The sequence below is a fragment of the Mirounga leonina genome, unplaced genomic scaffold (assembly GCF_011800145.1).
Source record: "Mirounga leonina isolate KUSES-001 unplaced genomic scaffold, KU_Mleo_1.0 Mir_114, whole genome shotgun sequence".
NCBI classification, from domain to species: domain Eukaryota; kingdom Metazoa; phylum Chordata; class Mammalia; order Carnivora; family Phocidae; genus Mirounga; species Mirounga leonina.
Window position 1 is genome coordinate 38,897,351 of NW_023270265.1, and position 18,476 is coordinate 38,915,826.

General features: G+C 33.8%; 1 protein-coding gene across 1 annotated transcript in view; it reads left to right on the plus strand.

Annotated features, from left to right (window-relative positions):
* Positions 1–18,476, plus strand: part of ATRNL1 (attractin like 1) — a 796,918-nt gene that overhangs the window by 217,753 nt on the left and 560,689 nt on the right. Inside the window, exons 19-20 of the mRNA XM_035029745.1 lie at positions 3,383–3,520; positions 17,761–17,854. Of these exons, the coding sequence (XP_034885636.1) occupies positions 3,383–3,520; positions 17,761–17,854 (232 nt within the window). The remainder of the gene's footprint in view (positions 1–3,382; positions 3,521–17,760; positions 17,855–18,476) is intronic.

Sequence of the window (18,476 nt, forward strand, 5' to 3'; positions counted from 1 at the left end):
CTTTCTTTCTTTCTTTCTTTCTTTCTTTCTTTCTTTCTTTCTTTCTTCTTTCTTTCCTTTTTTTTTTTTTTTTTAATCTGTTTGTGTATCCAGAGATAAAGAACCATCTGGGCTGGTTTTAAAATTTAGACAAAACAGTATGGATAGCTTCTCTTTAGCTTTATTCATGTTCCTCAGCCAGGTTGTTATTAGAACCTTTCAAGTAACAATGTATCCTGCAAGAACTGTTAGATGCAAGCTTCTATTAACTCATTGCTCCAGCACCCTGATGCTAGTAGGAATAAAACATAATCATAGGCTTATTGTGTATCCTTTTCTTGTCTGTGTTTGCTACAGCCATTATGCCTGGGTTCCACTTTCTGTAACATGCTTTCTCTTTTGCCATTATTACCATGCTAGTTACAAGCTATGACAGTGACCACCCCCTCTTCTTTTTTCCCTCGGAAATTCTGTCTGCAGTTAGGTCTAAATTGTACCAGCTTTTTGTGTGGTATATTCATTACCCCAAACATTTGAAATTCCTGTATCACACTTTCCATGAGCTGTATGGCATCATGCCAATAATATGCTTCATGATTGCCCTATGGCTCAGAACTGCCTTCTGAACTTCTCATTTTCAGGAAGAGACAGTGAGTGGAATTAACCAGGGATCCTCTTTTAATTTCCAGAGATATTGTAGTTTACTACTTTCTTTAATTTGTGTCATTGTCACCATACCCAAATTCCTGTAGTTGCTGGCAAGTTTCCTTCTTATTTTAGTGGTGAGCTAACGGGAGGATGTTAGATGTGATTGCTTCTTATTCAGAAGTTAAAGCATTTGTTTTTATGATGAAAATATATCGCCAGGAGGTTCATAAAATACATATAGTAACCCATTTGTTATTTTAACTTTTTCAGGTAATGCTTTACATGTAGTGGGCACTCAATAAATTTTGTTTTTACCTGACTGAATTAATTAGTGGTGTCACATAATAAAATTTCTATGAAACAGTAACTTACACTTTTAAACAAGTGTTAAAAAATTAAAGTTCTTAACATTATTATTTATTATAATGGAAGCAATATGAATTTATTATAGAAAATTGATGATGCAAAAAATCTTACTAAACTAAGATAACCTATATTAACTTTTCCATAGGCATACTTAAACATTTTGTTTTTTTAAACTTTGTTATTTTTATTTTTTATTTAGATTCAATTAATTAACATATAATGTATTATTTGTTTCAGGAGTACAGGTCTGTGATTCATTAGTCTTATATAATACCCAGTGCTCATTACAACACATACCCTCCCCAATGTCCATCACCCAGTAAACCCATCCCCCACGCCCTCCCCTCCAGTAACCCTGTTTGTTTCCTAAGATTAAGAGTCTCTTATGGTTTGTCTCCTTATTTTTATTTTTTAAAATTAATTTGTTTATTTTAGAGAGAGAGAGAGAGCCCTTGAGAGAGCGAACAGGGGGAGGGGTAAAGGGTGAGGGAGGGAGAGGGAGAGAAGGAGACTCCCGCTGAGCATGGAGCCTGATGCTGGGCTAGATCTTAGGATTTTGAGATCATGTCCTGAGCTGAAATCAAGTCAGTAGGATGTTTAACCAACTGAGCCACCAAGGCATCCCATACTTATACATTTTAAAACAAAATTGTCATTCTAAATGTAATGTTTTGTATCTTGATTTCACTTAAATTATTGTGAACATGTTTCCTTGTTCTAAATTTCCTCATTGTTTCATAATGTAATATAAAATGTGAAAACTATGTTATAATTTTCCTCAGTTTTATAAAGAGGATGATGGAGATTATTTAGCATTTTCCCATGATGACTTTATGTTATTTCTATACTGTCTTACAGTAGAGTTATGGCTCTGAAAATTTCTATAAGGTATAGGTGTTTAGTTTTTACTGTTCTTGCCTGTGTATTTCTTTACCCTTTGATGTTAGCTCTTGTGGATGAACCTATGTTACTCTCTTAGGATTTCCCTCTCACTTTCAAATTTTCTACATACAAGAGGTATGGTATTTAATGTCTGTCTTTTGATTTGTACTTTCTGATTTTGTGTTTGTTTCTGCCATTGATTAGCTGTTTGACTTTGGGTGGTTGCTTAACCCAGGCTTCCTTATCTTAGAAATGGTCCCCGGTGTAGTGCCTTCCATATAGAATCATTGTGAGGATTAAATGATATAATTTAGGTATACCACCTGATATACTATCTGGCAATAGAGTGGTATTTATATATTCTAAGACTGATACAAAATGTACTCTGACCAATCAGAAGAGATGCTGGCCACAAACAATTGAAATTGACTGAATATTGGCTTCCCTGGCTAAAGTAAGAGAAAGCTCAATTAAATGCTATCTTAGTTGTAATAGTGATGAAAATGATTATGAGGGTGGCAATGATGATGGTGTTTGGGCAAGCAGTTATGAAACTAAGTCATTATGCTCCAAATAGGACGAAAGGCATGAGCTTTCATATATGAACTTTATCTCTCATCTGAAATGCTCCTGTAAAATTATTACCAGAACTTATTAAATCTTATATTACACATAAAACACATAAAAAAGTCTCATGCTTTAAATGTGATTCTGTTTAGTTCACATTCAAATAGAATTTTGATTAAGCTTTGAAGCTTTTCTTATCCAAAGAAAATAAGACGATAATTTGCTTTTATGCAAATTAACTTAAAAGTGCTATTTCTGTTAATCATACATGGAGCTTTTTGAAGGACCTGTAGCCACACAGTTTTCTATATTTATTGATCCTTTGTTATTGTGTGTAAATATAATTAAGATGCATTTTAACATTCTTTACCAAAGCTATATTATTCATTCTTGTGTTTGTATAACTTCTAGACATAATATTCACTTGAATCTTTAAGGAACGTGCTAAGTATTACTATTTGGGGCGCCAGGGTGGTTCAGTTACTTAAGTGTCTGACTCTTGATTTTATCTCGGGTCATGATGTCAAGGTCGTGAGATGGGGCCCCTTATTGGGCTCCGTGCTGGGCATGGAGCCTGCTTAAGATTCTCTCTTTCCCTCTCCCTCTGCCCCTCACCCCTGCTCATGTGCACTCTCTCTCTCCCACTCCCTCTCAAAAAAAATAAGTATTCCCTTTTTAGCTATAACTGTTATGTTTTACTTTATCTCTTTCCCCTATATTTTATAGAACATATGGCAAAATTTCAACACAATTTATTATATATATTGTCCTGCATTAATATTTTGAGCCACATATATTTTACATAAAAAAATAAAACTTGGGAAATGTCCTTTGGACTTTGCTACCATTCAAATTTGTAAAATAAATTATTTGTCTTGATAGCTATTATACTTGCTATGGTTTTGTAGGTATTTATCATATTTTTTACTCATTTCTTTAGCTTGCCAGTGTAATGGACATAGCACTTGCATCAATAATAACGTGTGTGAACAGTGTAAAAATCTTACCACAGGAAAGCAGTGTCAAGACTGCATGCCAGGTTATTACGGGGATCCAACTAATGGAGGACAGTGCACAGGTAAGTATTTTTTCTTTTACTTCGGTGTATTTTTACCACAGAAAAGAAAATTGAGAAAGATACAACTCTTGTGGAAAATATATTTTATAAAAGAAAATTTTTTCCATTAGGTTTTTTTTTTTAAGATTTTATTTATTTGACAGAGAGAGCATGAGCGGGGAGAGGATCAGAGGGAGAGGGAGAAGCAGGCTCACTGTTGAGCAGGGAGCCCGATGCGGGGCTCGATCCCAGGATCCTGGGATCCTGACCTGAGCTGAAGGCAGATGCTTAACCGACTGAGCCACCCAGGCGTCCTCCATTAAGTTTCAGTATTTTTAGAAGGTAGTATTTATTCATTAGGGGAGATATGAACTATAACAATTCTCTGATATACTTTAAAAAGTTTTTTTCTTATTTCAAAATGAATACATGGAAAATTAGCAAATGCAGATACATTAAAAATCGCCTATAGTCTCACTATTCAAAAAATTCACTGCTGATTGTTTTTTAATAATAATGTTAATTGTTTTGACTTTAGATATAAGAAATAATTAATGGTTTTGTGTATGCCTTACATCAGATAAGCTTTTTTGGGTTTGGAATCAATCCTGGGCTGAAATCCTCCCGCCACTGTTCACGTGTGTGACCATAACCACTCAACTTCTCAGTGCCGCATTGTTCTCATATGTAAAAGGGAGATGATGAAGATCAAATGAGATCATATATATAGGGGCACACATAAGGGAATTGAAGTACATTAAAAGAGCATTTAAAGTGCTATTCTCATCACATTTTTTTGTTCACTAAACTCTACTTTTCTCTATCTTCCTCTCTATCCTCCTGCTTTTTTCTCTTACTTTTTAGAGAATTTTTAGGTTTTCCTTTTTTTATTAATATTTTTTATTATGTTATAAACTTCCTTTTAAATTGTAATTTTATAGTAGTCCTTTTTTATCTCTAGGTTGGTCCTTGTCTCTATGTTTTAATCTTCTATTTCTACTTGGAGGTTGCCCATACAGCACCCACAGAAAAGCCTCTATTGTTGGTTAGGAAAAGATGAAGACTATTAAACAGGGAGCTGGCCCAGGGCCTGGCCTATCAAAGAATGTTAACACTGCTTACATAATGTGAATAATGCTGCTGTGAACTTTACTGTACAAATCTTTGTTTGAATACTGGTTTTCAGTTCTTTTGTGCATAAACTAGGAGAGGTATTGTGGTAATTCTACGTTTAACTTTTTGAGGAATTGCCAAATTGTTCAAGTTCTTTTCCATAGTGGCTGCCTCATTCTACATTCCCACCACAAACGTAGAGGATTCCAATTTCTCCACATCCTTGCCAACACTTGCTGTATTCCATTTTTAAAAAATTTTAATCATCCTAGTGGATATGAAATGATATCCCATTGTGGTTTTGATTTGCATTTCCCTAATGACTAGTGATGTTAACTGTCTTTTCATGTGGTTGTTGGCCATTGTATATTTTCTTTGGAAAATATCTGTTGAAGTCCTTTGCCCATTTTAGAACAATTTATTATTTTTTTAATTGTGGTGGTAAAATATACATAACATAAAATTTACTATTTTTACCATGTTTTTGTGTATAGCACAAAGGCATTAAGTACATTTACTTTGTTGTGAAATCATCATTACCATCCATCTCCAGAACTCTTCTCATCTTGCAAAACTGAAACTCTGTACCCATTAAATAATAATTCTCCATTACCCTTACTCCAGCTCCTGACAACCACCGTTTTATTTTCTGTCACTATGAATATGATTTCTCTAGATAGCCTGAAATATGTGGAATTGTACAGTATTTGTCCTTTAATGACTGGCTTATTTCTCTTAGTGTAATTGTCTTCAAGTTTCTTTCATGTTGTAACATGTGTCAGGTCCTTCCTTTTAAAGGCCAAATAATATTTGTTGTATGTGTATGTTATTGTATGTGTATATGCATACACATACATTATCCATTCATCCATTAATGGACCCCTGAGTTGCTTCCAACTATTGGTATTGTGAGTAATGCTGCGATGAACATGGACGTGCTATATTTGTTCAGGTTCCTGTGTCTTTTCATGTGTTTATTGGCCATTTGTAGATCTTTGGAGAAATGTCTATTAAGTCCTTTGCCCATTTTTTATTTGGGTTGTTTGATGTTGTCATTGAACTGTAAGGGTTCTTTATATATTCCAGATACGAAGCCCTTATCAGATATATATTTCGCAAATATTTTCTCCCATTCTGTAGGTTACCTTTTCACTTTCTTTATAGTGTCCTTTGAAACACAAAAGTTTCCAATTCTGATGAAGTCGTTTATTTATTTATTTTTTTGTTGCTTGTGTTTTTGGTGCATATCTAAGAATCCACTGCCAAATGCAATGTCATGAGGATTACCAAAGTATTAATTTTTTGCCAATATAGTCAAAAGGAACATTTGAATAACTATCTTAGCTACAAAGTGTTTTAAATTAGAATGGTAAGTTTTATCACTCCAATAGGCATAAGTGCTTTTAGAAATATGTTCCCCTTTGGGGATGATACTTCTCTGCTAGGTTTAAAACTAAGTTCAGTTATTCCATATTCATTTTTGTTGCTGACATTACACATCTGGCAAGCTGAGGCATAATGCAATGGAAAATTAAAGGGGATGAAAGATAAATGCTTATCTTATTCACTACTGCACATTCTCTGGTAGTTTATGGAGCTTTAAATAATTCCTTATAGTTTCCTTGTTTCCTAAAGTTGGCAAGATATTATTTTGCTGTCTCTGACTTCTCTATGGTGATGTAATATATGAAAGTCATTTTTATTTCTTTTTTCTTTTTTTTTTTTTAAGATTTCATTTATTTATTTATTTGAGAGAGAGAGAGAAACAGCATGAGAGGGGAGAGGGTCAGAGGGAGAAGCAGGCTCCCCGCTGAGCCGGGAGCCCGATGTGGGACTCGATCCCAGGACTCCGGGACCATGACCTGAGCCGAAGGCAGTCGCTTAACCAACTGAGCCACCCAGGCGCCCCATTTTTATTTCTTAGGGCCACATTAGCTATCTAACTAAATCAACAGTATGTCACATTTGGTGAATTATTTTTAATGCAGCTGTGGCTAAAATCAATTTATAAAAAATGAGAAGTATAAATTTGCTGCTGTTTCTTTATTTTTAGTTTACCTTATTGAGAAAAGTTCATTTTTCATTAGTATATGCATTTATCAAAATTCAAAGTCTGTTGATAGTAAGGGAAAGAAGGAAATAGATTTATATTAGAATGGTGAGGCTTTAGAGGTCCTGCAGATTCAGAGATTATTTTTTAAATTCAGTCTACTAAAGTCAATTTAACATTGTTGCCGATATTAATAAATGTACTTGTAGATTTTCCTCAGATTGTTTTTAGACTATGGCATATTCATAGCTATTCTTTTATTACAATTAACTATTAAAAGTGGGTTATTAGTAACTGTCGGGGGTGCCTGGGTCACTCAGTCAGTTAAGCAACTGACCCTTGATTTCGGCTCAGGTCATGACCTCAGGGTGGTGAGACTGAGCCCTGTGTCGGGCTCTGCACTCATCACGGAGTCTGCTTGAGATTCTCTCTCTCTCCCTCTCCCTCTGACCGTTCCCCTGCTCTCTCTCTCCCTCTCTCTCTCTCAAATAAATAAATAAATAAATACCTGTCAGAATGGCTAAAATTAACAACACACGTAACCACAGATGTTGGCAAGGATGCCAAGAAAGGGGAACTCTCTTACGTTGTTGCTGGGTACGCAAACTGGTGCAGCCACTCTGGAAAACAGCATGTAAGTTACTCAGAAAGTTAAAAATAGAACTATCCTATGATCCAGCAATGACACTACTAGGTATTTACCCAAAGGATACAAAAATACTGAATTGAGGGGGCACAGGCACCCTGATGTTTATAGCAACGTTATCAACAATAGCCAAACTATGGAAAGAGCTCAAGTGTCTTCAACTGATGGAAATGGATAAAGATGATGTGATAGATGTATATAGGCAATGGAATATTATTCAGCCATAAAAAAGAATGAAATCTTGCCATATGCAAGGATGTGGATGGAGCTGGATTGTATTATGCTAAGTGAAATAAGTCACCCAGAGAATGACAAATTCCATATGATTTCACTCATATGTGGAATTTAAGAAATGAAACAGATGTACATAGAGAAAAAAAGAAAAGAGAGAGGGAAATTCCCATAAAGAGACTCTTAACTATAGAGAACAAACTGAGGGTTGCTATAGGGGAGATGGGTGGGCGGATAGGTTAAATGGGTGATGGGTATTAAGGAGGGCACTTGTGATGAGCATTGGGTATTATATTTGAGTGATGAATCAATAATTCTACTCCTGAAACTAATATTATACTCTATATTAACTAACTGGAGTTTAAATAAAAACTTGGAACAAAAACTTTTTAAAAAGCGGTTTATTATTAAAATTATTTTATTTCTCATTGATGTCCAAAAAGATTCTTTGATACAAATTTGCCCTGGAGCTGCTATCTATCTATTAATTATCTATCTTTCTATCTATCATCTATCATCTATCAATCATCTTTGTAGCTATGGAAGAATATAACATTGTAAACAGCTTGGGCTTTGGAATCATATTGCTTGGGTCCATATCCAGGCAATGCCACTGTCACCTTGGGTAATTTTTTAACCTCTTATTGTCTCAGTTTCCTCACTTAAAAATTATGTGACTAATTTAATTTATTGTGAGGCTTAAATGAGGTACTTTACATAAGAAACAATATGTGTTTCTGGCAAATGTTAACTTTAGAATGCTATTATTGCCATTATTGCTATTATTTTTATTATTACAATTTGTAACATCAGTAGACTTAAGTATGTTAATAAAAATGTATGATTTAGACTTTGTAACAGTATTGTTTTTGTCATATAATATCCAGTTTGACTTATAAATTTTAGTAAAAGAAAATAAGTGAAACTTTCATTGACTAGAACGTCTCACTCAACAGTCTATACACTGCATTACTTTGCAATGATGGATTATCCTTGAATTCACAAACAATTATTGAGTGCTAACTATATGCAAAAGACTGTGCTAGGGCTTGATTTCTCTACATTGTAAGGGTGCTATAATGGCGTTATGAAGAGGTTGAATGATAGAACCAGGGACAAATAGATTAATCCTGATGGAACGATCTGGGTAGGCCCTTTGGAGTTAAGTTCAATTTATAAGTTACAATTTTATAAGATTATCATTAATTGCATGCTTTATATTATACCTTGTTCTAAATGTAAGACAACTAAGCTATAATGCTATTAATCCCCAAAATGTTCATATTGATTAGTTCAAAAACTGAATTCAGCGACTTTATTATTTAAAAATATTCTCCTTTCACCCCATCTTAGTTAATGATAATACCAGTTAAGCTCCCATGATTCTTCTTCTTAATCTCAGGAAACAAACTGAGGTTTGCTGGAGTGGGGGGGGTGCGAGGGATGGGGTGGCTGGGTGATAGACACTGGGGAGGGTATGTGCTATGGTGAGTGCTGTGAATTGTTTGAGACTGATGAATCACAGACCTGTACCTCTGAAACAAATAATACATTATATGTTAAAAAAAAGAAGAAGAACATAGCAGGAAGGGAAAAATGAAGGGGGGAAAATCGGAGGGGGAGACGAACCATGAGAGACTGTGGACTCTGAGAAACAAACTGAGGGTTCTAGAGGGGAGTGGGGTGGGGGAATGGGAATGGGCTAGCCTGGTGATGGGTATTAAAGAGAGCACGTACTGCATGGAGCCCTGGGTGTTATACGCAAACAATGAATCATAGAACACTACATCAAAAACTAATGATGTGATATATGGTGATTAACATAATATAATAAAATAAAAAAAAAGCAAAGAAAAAGCTCCCATGATTCTTCTCTTCTTTTGCTGTTGGATGTTACAGGTTAGCTGAAATGGAATAGCTTCTTATTAAATATTTGTTGAATGAATGAATGAATACCCTCCCTACAATCTCTATACCCTCCATACAGTGTTTCCATTTGTTATCTACCTTTTTATTCCCTTTATAGGAAGAGAAATAATTAATGTTTTCTTGAGATATGGAACTGTTTACTTGACATATTGCTAACAACATCCCTTCTACTCAAAATGGAAAAAACAAAACCCTTAACACATAGGGAAAAAGAGAACACCTCAAAGTTGTTAAACATAATGTTGTTATTGACTTACAAGTCAAAAACATAAACATGTATTTTATTTATTTTTTTAGGTGTATAAATGTTTAATCTTTTCAAAATCGAAAAGGTCTATTTAATTTTTTTTGTTTTGACATAATTTAATACAGAAGAGTTGCAAGTAAATTCACAGAGTTCCTTCAAGTCTCCTCTCTGTCTTGCTGTTTCAGTTAAACATTGCAGACTTGATGGGCCTTTATCCCTTAAATACTTTAGTGATATTTTCTAAAAACTATGAATTTTCTTAATTACATTACAGTTACAGAAATCAGGAAATGAACCTTGGTGCATATTGTTACTAAATATAGACCTTATTTAGATTTTACTAATTGTCCCAGTGTTGTTCTTTAGAGAAAAGAAAATCCAAGATGACTGGTTGCATTCATTTTTATGTCTCTTTAGCCTTCTTGAATCTGGAACATTTCTTGAGTCTTTTTTTTTAATAAGTGACATTGACATTGTTTAGGATTATAGTCCTTTTTTTGTGTGTGTGTATAGCATGTGCTTTGTATGAAATATGTCTTTGTTTGACATTTCTTCATGATTATATTCTGATTGCATACTTTTGGCAGGAATATCACTGAAGTTATGCTAAATTCTTCTCACCATATCATGAGCCACATGCTATCATCCTTCCATTAATGGTAATGTTCAATAGGGGCATTTGGATGAAGTATTGTCTGCCAGATTTCTTCACTCTAAAGTTACTATATTATCCTTTAATGAAAAAAATATCTTTTAGGAGATACTTTGAGACTGTGAGTATTACATTAGTTCTTAAACTTTTACCTACTAATTTTATGATTTTTACCAAATGGTGATTTTCTATCATTCTTTCTATACTAATTATTTTGGCTTTCTTTTACAATGAAAAGCTTTTTCTTCTCTAGTTTGTGTTATCTTATTTATGTATTTATTAATGTATCTGTGTATCTGTCTATTTTTGTATCATCTGTCTTTCCATCCATTTTTCATATATCTACTTATATACTCTTTATCATTCTTTGAGCATTTTCTTGTATTTTTGCCACCATCTTGTACTTTTCCCTGCCCAGACTGGAAGCTGGCATTTCTTAAGCAGCCTTGGTTCCTTTAGTGGGCTCTTTGCTACAAAGACAATTTTATTTCTAGATCATCTCAACAGACAGAACTGGAGAATACAGTGTGCACACATGCTTACTTGTCTACCCATAAACACATATATTCTTATACATGTACATAACTACACACATTGATACACATTTCTACATTTACCTATATTTTACACTAAAATCCATGAGTTTAGGGGCATCTGGGTGGCTCAGTCAGTTACGAGTCCAACTTTTGGTTTCGGCTCAGGTCATGATCTCGGGGTAGTGAAATTAAGCCCCACCTTGGGCTCTGTGCTCAGCTCAGAATCTGCTTGGGATACTTTCCACCTCCCTTTCTCTCCCCCTCTGCTCTTCCCCATGTTTGCACTCTTTCTCCAAAATAAAATAAATAAAATCTTAAAAAAAAAAAAACCCATGAGTTTACACTAATACCTCATTTTCTGTCCCTTACTACAGGGTTCATTCTGTTCTTCCTATTGTCCAAATTTTTAAGCTGACTTTCATTATCCACAATATATATTTTTAAATTTCCTCAATCTTAAAATGCACAGAAAGTAGTTTTGGAATTGCTAAACCATACCTCTGTGAAAAGGAAGTCTACTAATGAGAGTTTAACATTTATTTATTTATTTTGTCTTCAGTATGAGGACATATAGTCTGTAATTGTGTTTCAGAAGTACTTGTGTTCATTCTTTTTCCCTCCTCAGTGTGGTTGTTAGTCATTTGAGTAGGGGCCATTCATTTATTTCTGTGTTTAGTCAGCTTTAGGGCCACCTGCACCCCACCAGTATTGTTGATGTAATTTTCTTTTTTGAATACGTGAAATATTAACACGGTCCTCAAAGTCGTGAATGTACAAAAAGTCAATTTCCCCCTATTCTTTTCATGACATTCTCACTCATGCCCTGTAAGTAACCTATCTCAAACCAGTCTCTGGTTTATTCTCCCTATGTTATTTTTAAAATTAAATATGCAGAAACATGTATATTTTCTCAATTTTTTACACAAAGGCTAACATGTTCTGTTGTACTGTTTTTTTTGTCATTTAATAATATAACTTGGAAATCATTCCACATTACAGAGATCTTCCTCATTGTTTTTATACCTACCTAGTACTACATTATGAGGATATACTATAGCTTATTCAACTATTCTCCAATGATGAATATTTAGGTGAATTCCAATAATTTCAAATATCAGTAGTGGTGTAGTGGAAACTTTTGTGTGCATATATATATCTGTACTGTAAGGGGTGTATCTTCAAGATAAATTCCAAGAATGGAGCATGTGGGGTTAAGAGATAAACACATACATTGTATTGCTAGTAATGATTGTACCAGTCTGTACTCCTACTAGCAGTGTATGAGAGAGTATCTGTTTCCATATAGCTTTGTGAACAGAAAATATTTTTATACTTTTTAACTTTTGTCTGATAGATGAACATTTTAATTTTTAGTTCTCTTATGTGTGAAATTAATCTTATCTTCATACATTTAAGGAGCATTTTTATGTTTTATGTGAATTGTCTGTTTTTTGCTCAATTTTCTGTTGAGATATTTTTATCCTCTTAATTTAATGAGAGTTCTTTACTTATTAGGAATATTATCCATCTGTTGAACAGTTTTCTCCAATATGTGTCCTTTGGCATTGCTTATGGTGATTTTTTGTTTGTTTGTTTTTGCCATGTTGAAGTCTTTATATTTTAATCTCATCAAAATTATTACTCTCGAGTTAGAGTTAGAATACTTTTTCTTACATCCAAGTTATCCAAGTTACCTATGAAATTCCTCTGTTACTTGTGTGGTTTTACTTTTTTACACTTAGATCACTAAGCTTTTGGAGTTTAATTTTGTGTATGGTGTGAGGTATAGATCTAAATTTACCTTTTTCACCAGTTGTCCTATTGACATTTATTTTAAAATATTCATTTTGATCCCTGATTTAATATACAAGCTTTTTATATTCTAAAGTTTCATATGTATTTGGTTCTATTTATGGATTTTCTGTTCTACTCTACTGATCTGTTTGTCTCTTGATGTGCCAGTATCTCAGTGTTTTTATTGTAGAGGACTTATAAATGTTTTAATGTCTAGTAGGCTGGTTCTTTTTTTTTTTAAGCTTTTCTTTTTTAGTGTTTTCCTGGCTTTTCTTGCATGTTTATCTTTTTATATGATGACTGTTATCAATTTATCAAATCCCATGTAAAAGTTGGTATTTTTTTTTTCATTTCTTTGAAATTGTTCCTCTGTCAAATGGGTATAATATGTGTGGCAAAAGATTAAAGAAGTAATGTGCATGAAAATACTTCAGGGCGCCTGGGTGGCTCAGTTGGTTAAATGACTGCCTTCGGCTCAGGTCATAATCCTGGAGTCCCTGGATCGAGTCCCGCATCGTGCTCCCTGCTCAGCAGGGAGTCTGCTTCTCCCTCTGACCCTCCCCCCTCTCATGTGCTCTCTCTCATTCTCTCTCTCTCAAATAAATAAATAAAATCTTTAAAAAAATACTTCAGAAATAGTACAGTCATATAGATATAAAATATTGTTATTGTTATTATGTTACAAAATATGTTTTATATTTTTAACATAATACTCAACATTTTTTCAGATTCTTTGATTCATCATCTAATATCTATTCAAAGCAATCTTTTAAAGTAACCTCATTGAAAACAATGCAGATTCATTTTGGTACAATAAAAATTCAGTCAGTTGGAATTTAAGAATTTGAACTTGAAGCAAGTAGTAATCTTTGTGAATAGCTTCTAGTAATGTGTCATTCTTAAATGTCTCATTTATAGCCCAGGATCTTAATATTTTGTTCTATTTTTTTAGATGAATGAAAACCAGACTAAATAAAGTATAAGAGGTCAATTTTAAAGGGTTTAAATACTTTTTTAAAGATTTTATTTATTTGAGAGACAGAGAGAGTGAGAGAGAGAGCGCAAGAGGGGGTAGGGTTACAGGGAGAAGCAGACTCCCCGCCGAACAGGGAGCCCGATGTGGGACTCGATCCCGGGACTCCGGGATCATGACCTGAGCCGAAGGCCGTCGCTTAACCAACTGAGCCACCCAGGCACCCTTAAATACTTTTAATGGTAGTTATTAGCAGCAGTCAAGAAATCTACCCAGCTAGAGTAAGAAAATAAAATATGACTAAAGGTTTATTCTTTAATCAAAGATAATGAAACAAGATTAAAATTACTCTTTTATAAAAGTAAACACAGAATATTAAGAATACAATTCTAGAAGTTGAGTTAAAATTTATTTTGGTGAAATTTTTAATATTTGAATGTTTTTGCTTAACCCTGTTCTGTTAGGAAAAAAAAAAACTAACTTGTTTTAAATATGGTTTCAGTTTTTAAAATTAAATCAGAATGGAAAACTGACAAATTATGTGATTCCAGGGTTTGTGATTGTAGATCAGGGATTGGCATGCTTTTTTTCCTTTAAAGGGTTAAATAGTAAATTGTGTTTTTTGTGGGCCACTTATGGTTGCTGCCCCTGCCTCATCTGCCTCCTTCCCTCCTTTATTTCCACCTTTACCTCCTTCTCTTTCTTCACAATCCTTTAAAAATGTAAAAACCATTCTTAGCTTATGGGTTGTACAAAAATAGGAAATGGGCCAGGTTTGGGCCCAGGGATATAGTTAGAATAGATGGTTAGAGTTTCCTCTTTCAATTTTTGAATATGTTGGACAGCTTTGGAATATAAAATATAAATATTACAGCCCTCTTGTCACTTTATGACTTTCTAACTTTTACTGAAATCCTTGAAACAGTGCCATTTGCTTGAAGGTTCCAGTTACTTAAGTTCTAGATTCTTATTTGCCACTTTTTTTTTTTAAGATTTATTTATTTATTTGAGAGAGAGAGTACACAAGCAGGGAGAGGCGTGGAGGGGCAGAGGGAGAGGGAGAGAGAATCCTCAAGTAGACTCCCCGCTGAGCACGGAGTCTGTTGAAGGGGCTCCATCCCACGACCCTGAGATCATGACCTGAGTTGAAATCAAGAGTTGGACGCTCAACCGACTGAGCCACCCAGGCGCTCCTTGTTTGCCATCTTAATTACAGTTCTAGAGCAGTGCCTTACACCCCAGACCATTTAGTAAATACTGGATCTATGGCTGAGTAACTGAGTTTTACTAGTCACTCTTTATTTAGGCAAGTACAGGTGTCAAATATCCTGACTAAAAGTAATCTCTGTATGTCCGATTGATGGCCCATTTTTAATTACGAGAACTATCACTTTTTCAGTAGAAAAAAAAATCACAGTCTCTCAACAACAGGTCCATAGCAATAGTTGTAATTTTTGCATTTTTAATGAGAAAATTCAGATTGGTAAGATATTGTTGGTATCAACATTTCATGTTTATATAAAAAAGAAACAGCTGTATTCAGTTTTCCCTTTTCATAAACCACACATTGATGAAAATTTGGGCTTAGAGTTGTAAATAAAAATGTAAGTTTGAAGAATAGAATTTTAGATCAGCTATTTGAACATTTGCCTTTGGTCAGAATTCTTACTCCTTTGAAATATAATGTATAGCAGATCTACTAAATATTAAATATAATATGCTAGAAGTATACAAAGCATATTAAATTGACATGATTTCCTAACCTCCAGAAATTATTGTTATAGGTATTCAACAGATAGCAAGGATGTAGCAATGAAAGGGACTTTGGCACATAAACTGACGTAGAAACAAATGCTACCAATCATGACTACTTTTTGGTTTCATGTTTCTAGGTATATTCTTCATGTACAACTTGTTAGAATAACCCTTATAGCATCTTTTTTTTGTTTCCTATCCTTATTGTTCAGTCTTGGTTATAAGTTGATATTGCAACTTTATACTGTAGGGGAACAGAAATAACATGTGACCACATAGTGTCCCTTTAGTGTATGTCTAGGCTATAAAATCATCATCATATAAAATTTGCCAAACAAGAGGCCACTGTATGATGATTTCATAGGTGCTTATTCAGCATAAAAAGATGACCTCAAATGCTGACAACAGAATAATTTCAACACTGTCATGAAGTATAAATTTTAAACAATTGAATTTAAAATACATTTGTGTCATTTTAGCTTGAAGTATAGAACCACAAGGGAATTCTTTCAAAATGAGCTCACATTAAAAGGTATTTTAACACAATTTTTTTTTGTCTCAGGAATTATTAAAGCTACTATACAATGATAATTCTTTTAAGGAACTCTGCAAACATAACTCTTATTCAGTTCTGTCATAAAGGGTAAATAAAAGGTTTATCTAAGTTTTAAAATATTAATGTGCATCATTATTTTTAGTAAAGTTCTGAATATAAGACAAACTAATATGGACCTCTGCAAGTTAATATTAAGATATCATGGTATATTCATTTACTATTTATGAAATTACATGTTATCAATATATCTTAGGGTCCCATAATTGCTTGCTGTTCATTTATTTTATTCCTTGCAATACTATCCCTTGTCATTCATTTCTGCAATTCTCGCATCGTGGGTTTCTATAGTTAATTCTACAAACTTAAAGGAAAATTATGCTGATTTATTTAAATATTCTTTAGGAAGAAAAAAAGTCATACTTTTATGTGGAAATTTCTTCTAGCCAAAAAACCATGTTGTTAAGAATCTACCTAGTACCAAAACGTACTTCATATGTGTATGTAGGGGTGTGTGTATTTACTTTATATTAATCATCTATATTTTTCAAAGCAAAAAATCATAAACAATTAGCAAGATACTTAGTGTTCTAGAATATTTTATATTTTGATTAAAACCAGTGACTCACTAATTTTTATATATGTATGTAAATCAAGGAAAAGCCACATTGTTTCCTTTATATCAGAGAGTGGTTTAACTAGCTGGAGGCTGCAGGGACACAGTTCTCACTGAAGGTTTTGAAAGGGCTAGCAGCATGGTTGGCCTGGTCTCTTTAGATTGTCTCAGGATTGTAAAATGCATTGTGCCTAGAAATACCGATGGTAGAAAGATCAGATATGTCACTGTGTTAGTAAGAGAAGGTGAATGATGATGCTATGCCACCAATTACAGTGGTTACCACGTGAAAAGGAGGGGTCAGATATAGGAGAGATTGTGCATGCTGAAATAGAACCTACCAATTGTTGGGATGTTGGATACAATAAGTATGGAGTTTGTGTCCCAAATAATTGGAATGCTACTCTTTAACAAGGAGTGCAGAGTAAGAAAATGAAATGAGTTCATCTGAACCAAATTGACTATGTGTAACTATTATGCCCTGGAATGTTTCCGTTAATATTCTGGAATATTAAAACTGAGAATGATCTCAGAAGCCTAATAAGATGATTTGAGGGCATAAAGAGGCATGCTTTTTTACATGATATATAATTATATTTTTATTTTTGTTGGCAGTGTAATAGTAGTAGGAGTAATAGCTGTATTTATTAAGTGCTTGATATGTGTTAGATATTTAAAAATACACGATCTCATTTAATCTTCACGTCAGTACTAAGAGCGTAGTATTATTATTTTTGTTTTGTTTTTTTTTTTTTTTTTGCAGATGAATAAACTAAAGCAGAGAAGTTAAATAAATTGCCCAAGGTGGCTGGGTGATTATATATGTACATTTTGAATCTAAGCTGTTTGACTCCAAAACCCTTGTGCTCTTTGAAATCATTTCATTAAATAGATGTACCAAATGAGAAATGGAAAGGAGCCCAAAGAAGAATGCGATAATACTTGGATCCATACTAAACTTCAGGATACCCCAAAGACTTTGAAGAGTTTCACAAAATTTTTAAATAAGTGAATTTACTTCCCTTTAATAAAAAATAACTTATGTGGTAACTCTAGTTTATGGATGGCCAGGGGAAAATACACAGTATAAAAATAAAACCCTGAATGAAATGTGATGTATGTTTGTGATGGAGAATATTCAGTATCATTTTCATTTTGACTTACAGCTTGTACATGCAGTGGCCATGCAAATATTTGTCACATGCACACAGGAAAATGTTTCTGCACAACTAAAGGAATCAAAGGTGATCAATGCCAATTGTAAGTAAAAATGACTTTTTAGAACTTTTGTGGGTTGAACTTTTGCTGTAAATTAATTATTACAGGCTTTGCTTTTTAAGTTTAGTGTTGTGCTAGCTAAGCAACCAATATTATTTTAAACTAGGTTTACTTGCATTTTATCAATTCTCATAAAAAATTAAGCCTTTTAAAAATGGCAGTTTTGTGGAGGCTTTAACAGAACCCATAGAATATGTTTGTCTTTGGCATCTCTCTAAAAAAAGAAACATTCTTAATTTTTTTGGAAAACACATACATTAAATTTTTATTTTATTTTTATGATTATCCTCCATAGCTTGTTAAATAATAAATCATATGTTTCTTGCCCTTCTTTTGAATCTGTCATTATTATTTTATAACTGTAGTTATTTAAGCCTTTCAAGTGGTTTCTTATTTTTCTCTGTTTCACTAGACATGAACCCACTCTTTTTTTTTTTTTTTTAAAGATTTTATTTATTTATTTGACAGAGAGAGACACAGTGAGAGAGGGAACACAAGCAGGGGGAGTGGGAGAGGGAGAAGCAGGCTCCCCGCAGAGCAGGGAGCCTGATGTGGGACTCGATCTCAGGACCCTGGGATCATGACCTGAGCCGAAGGCAGTCGC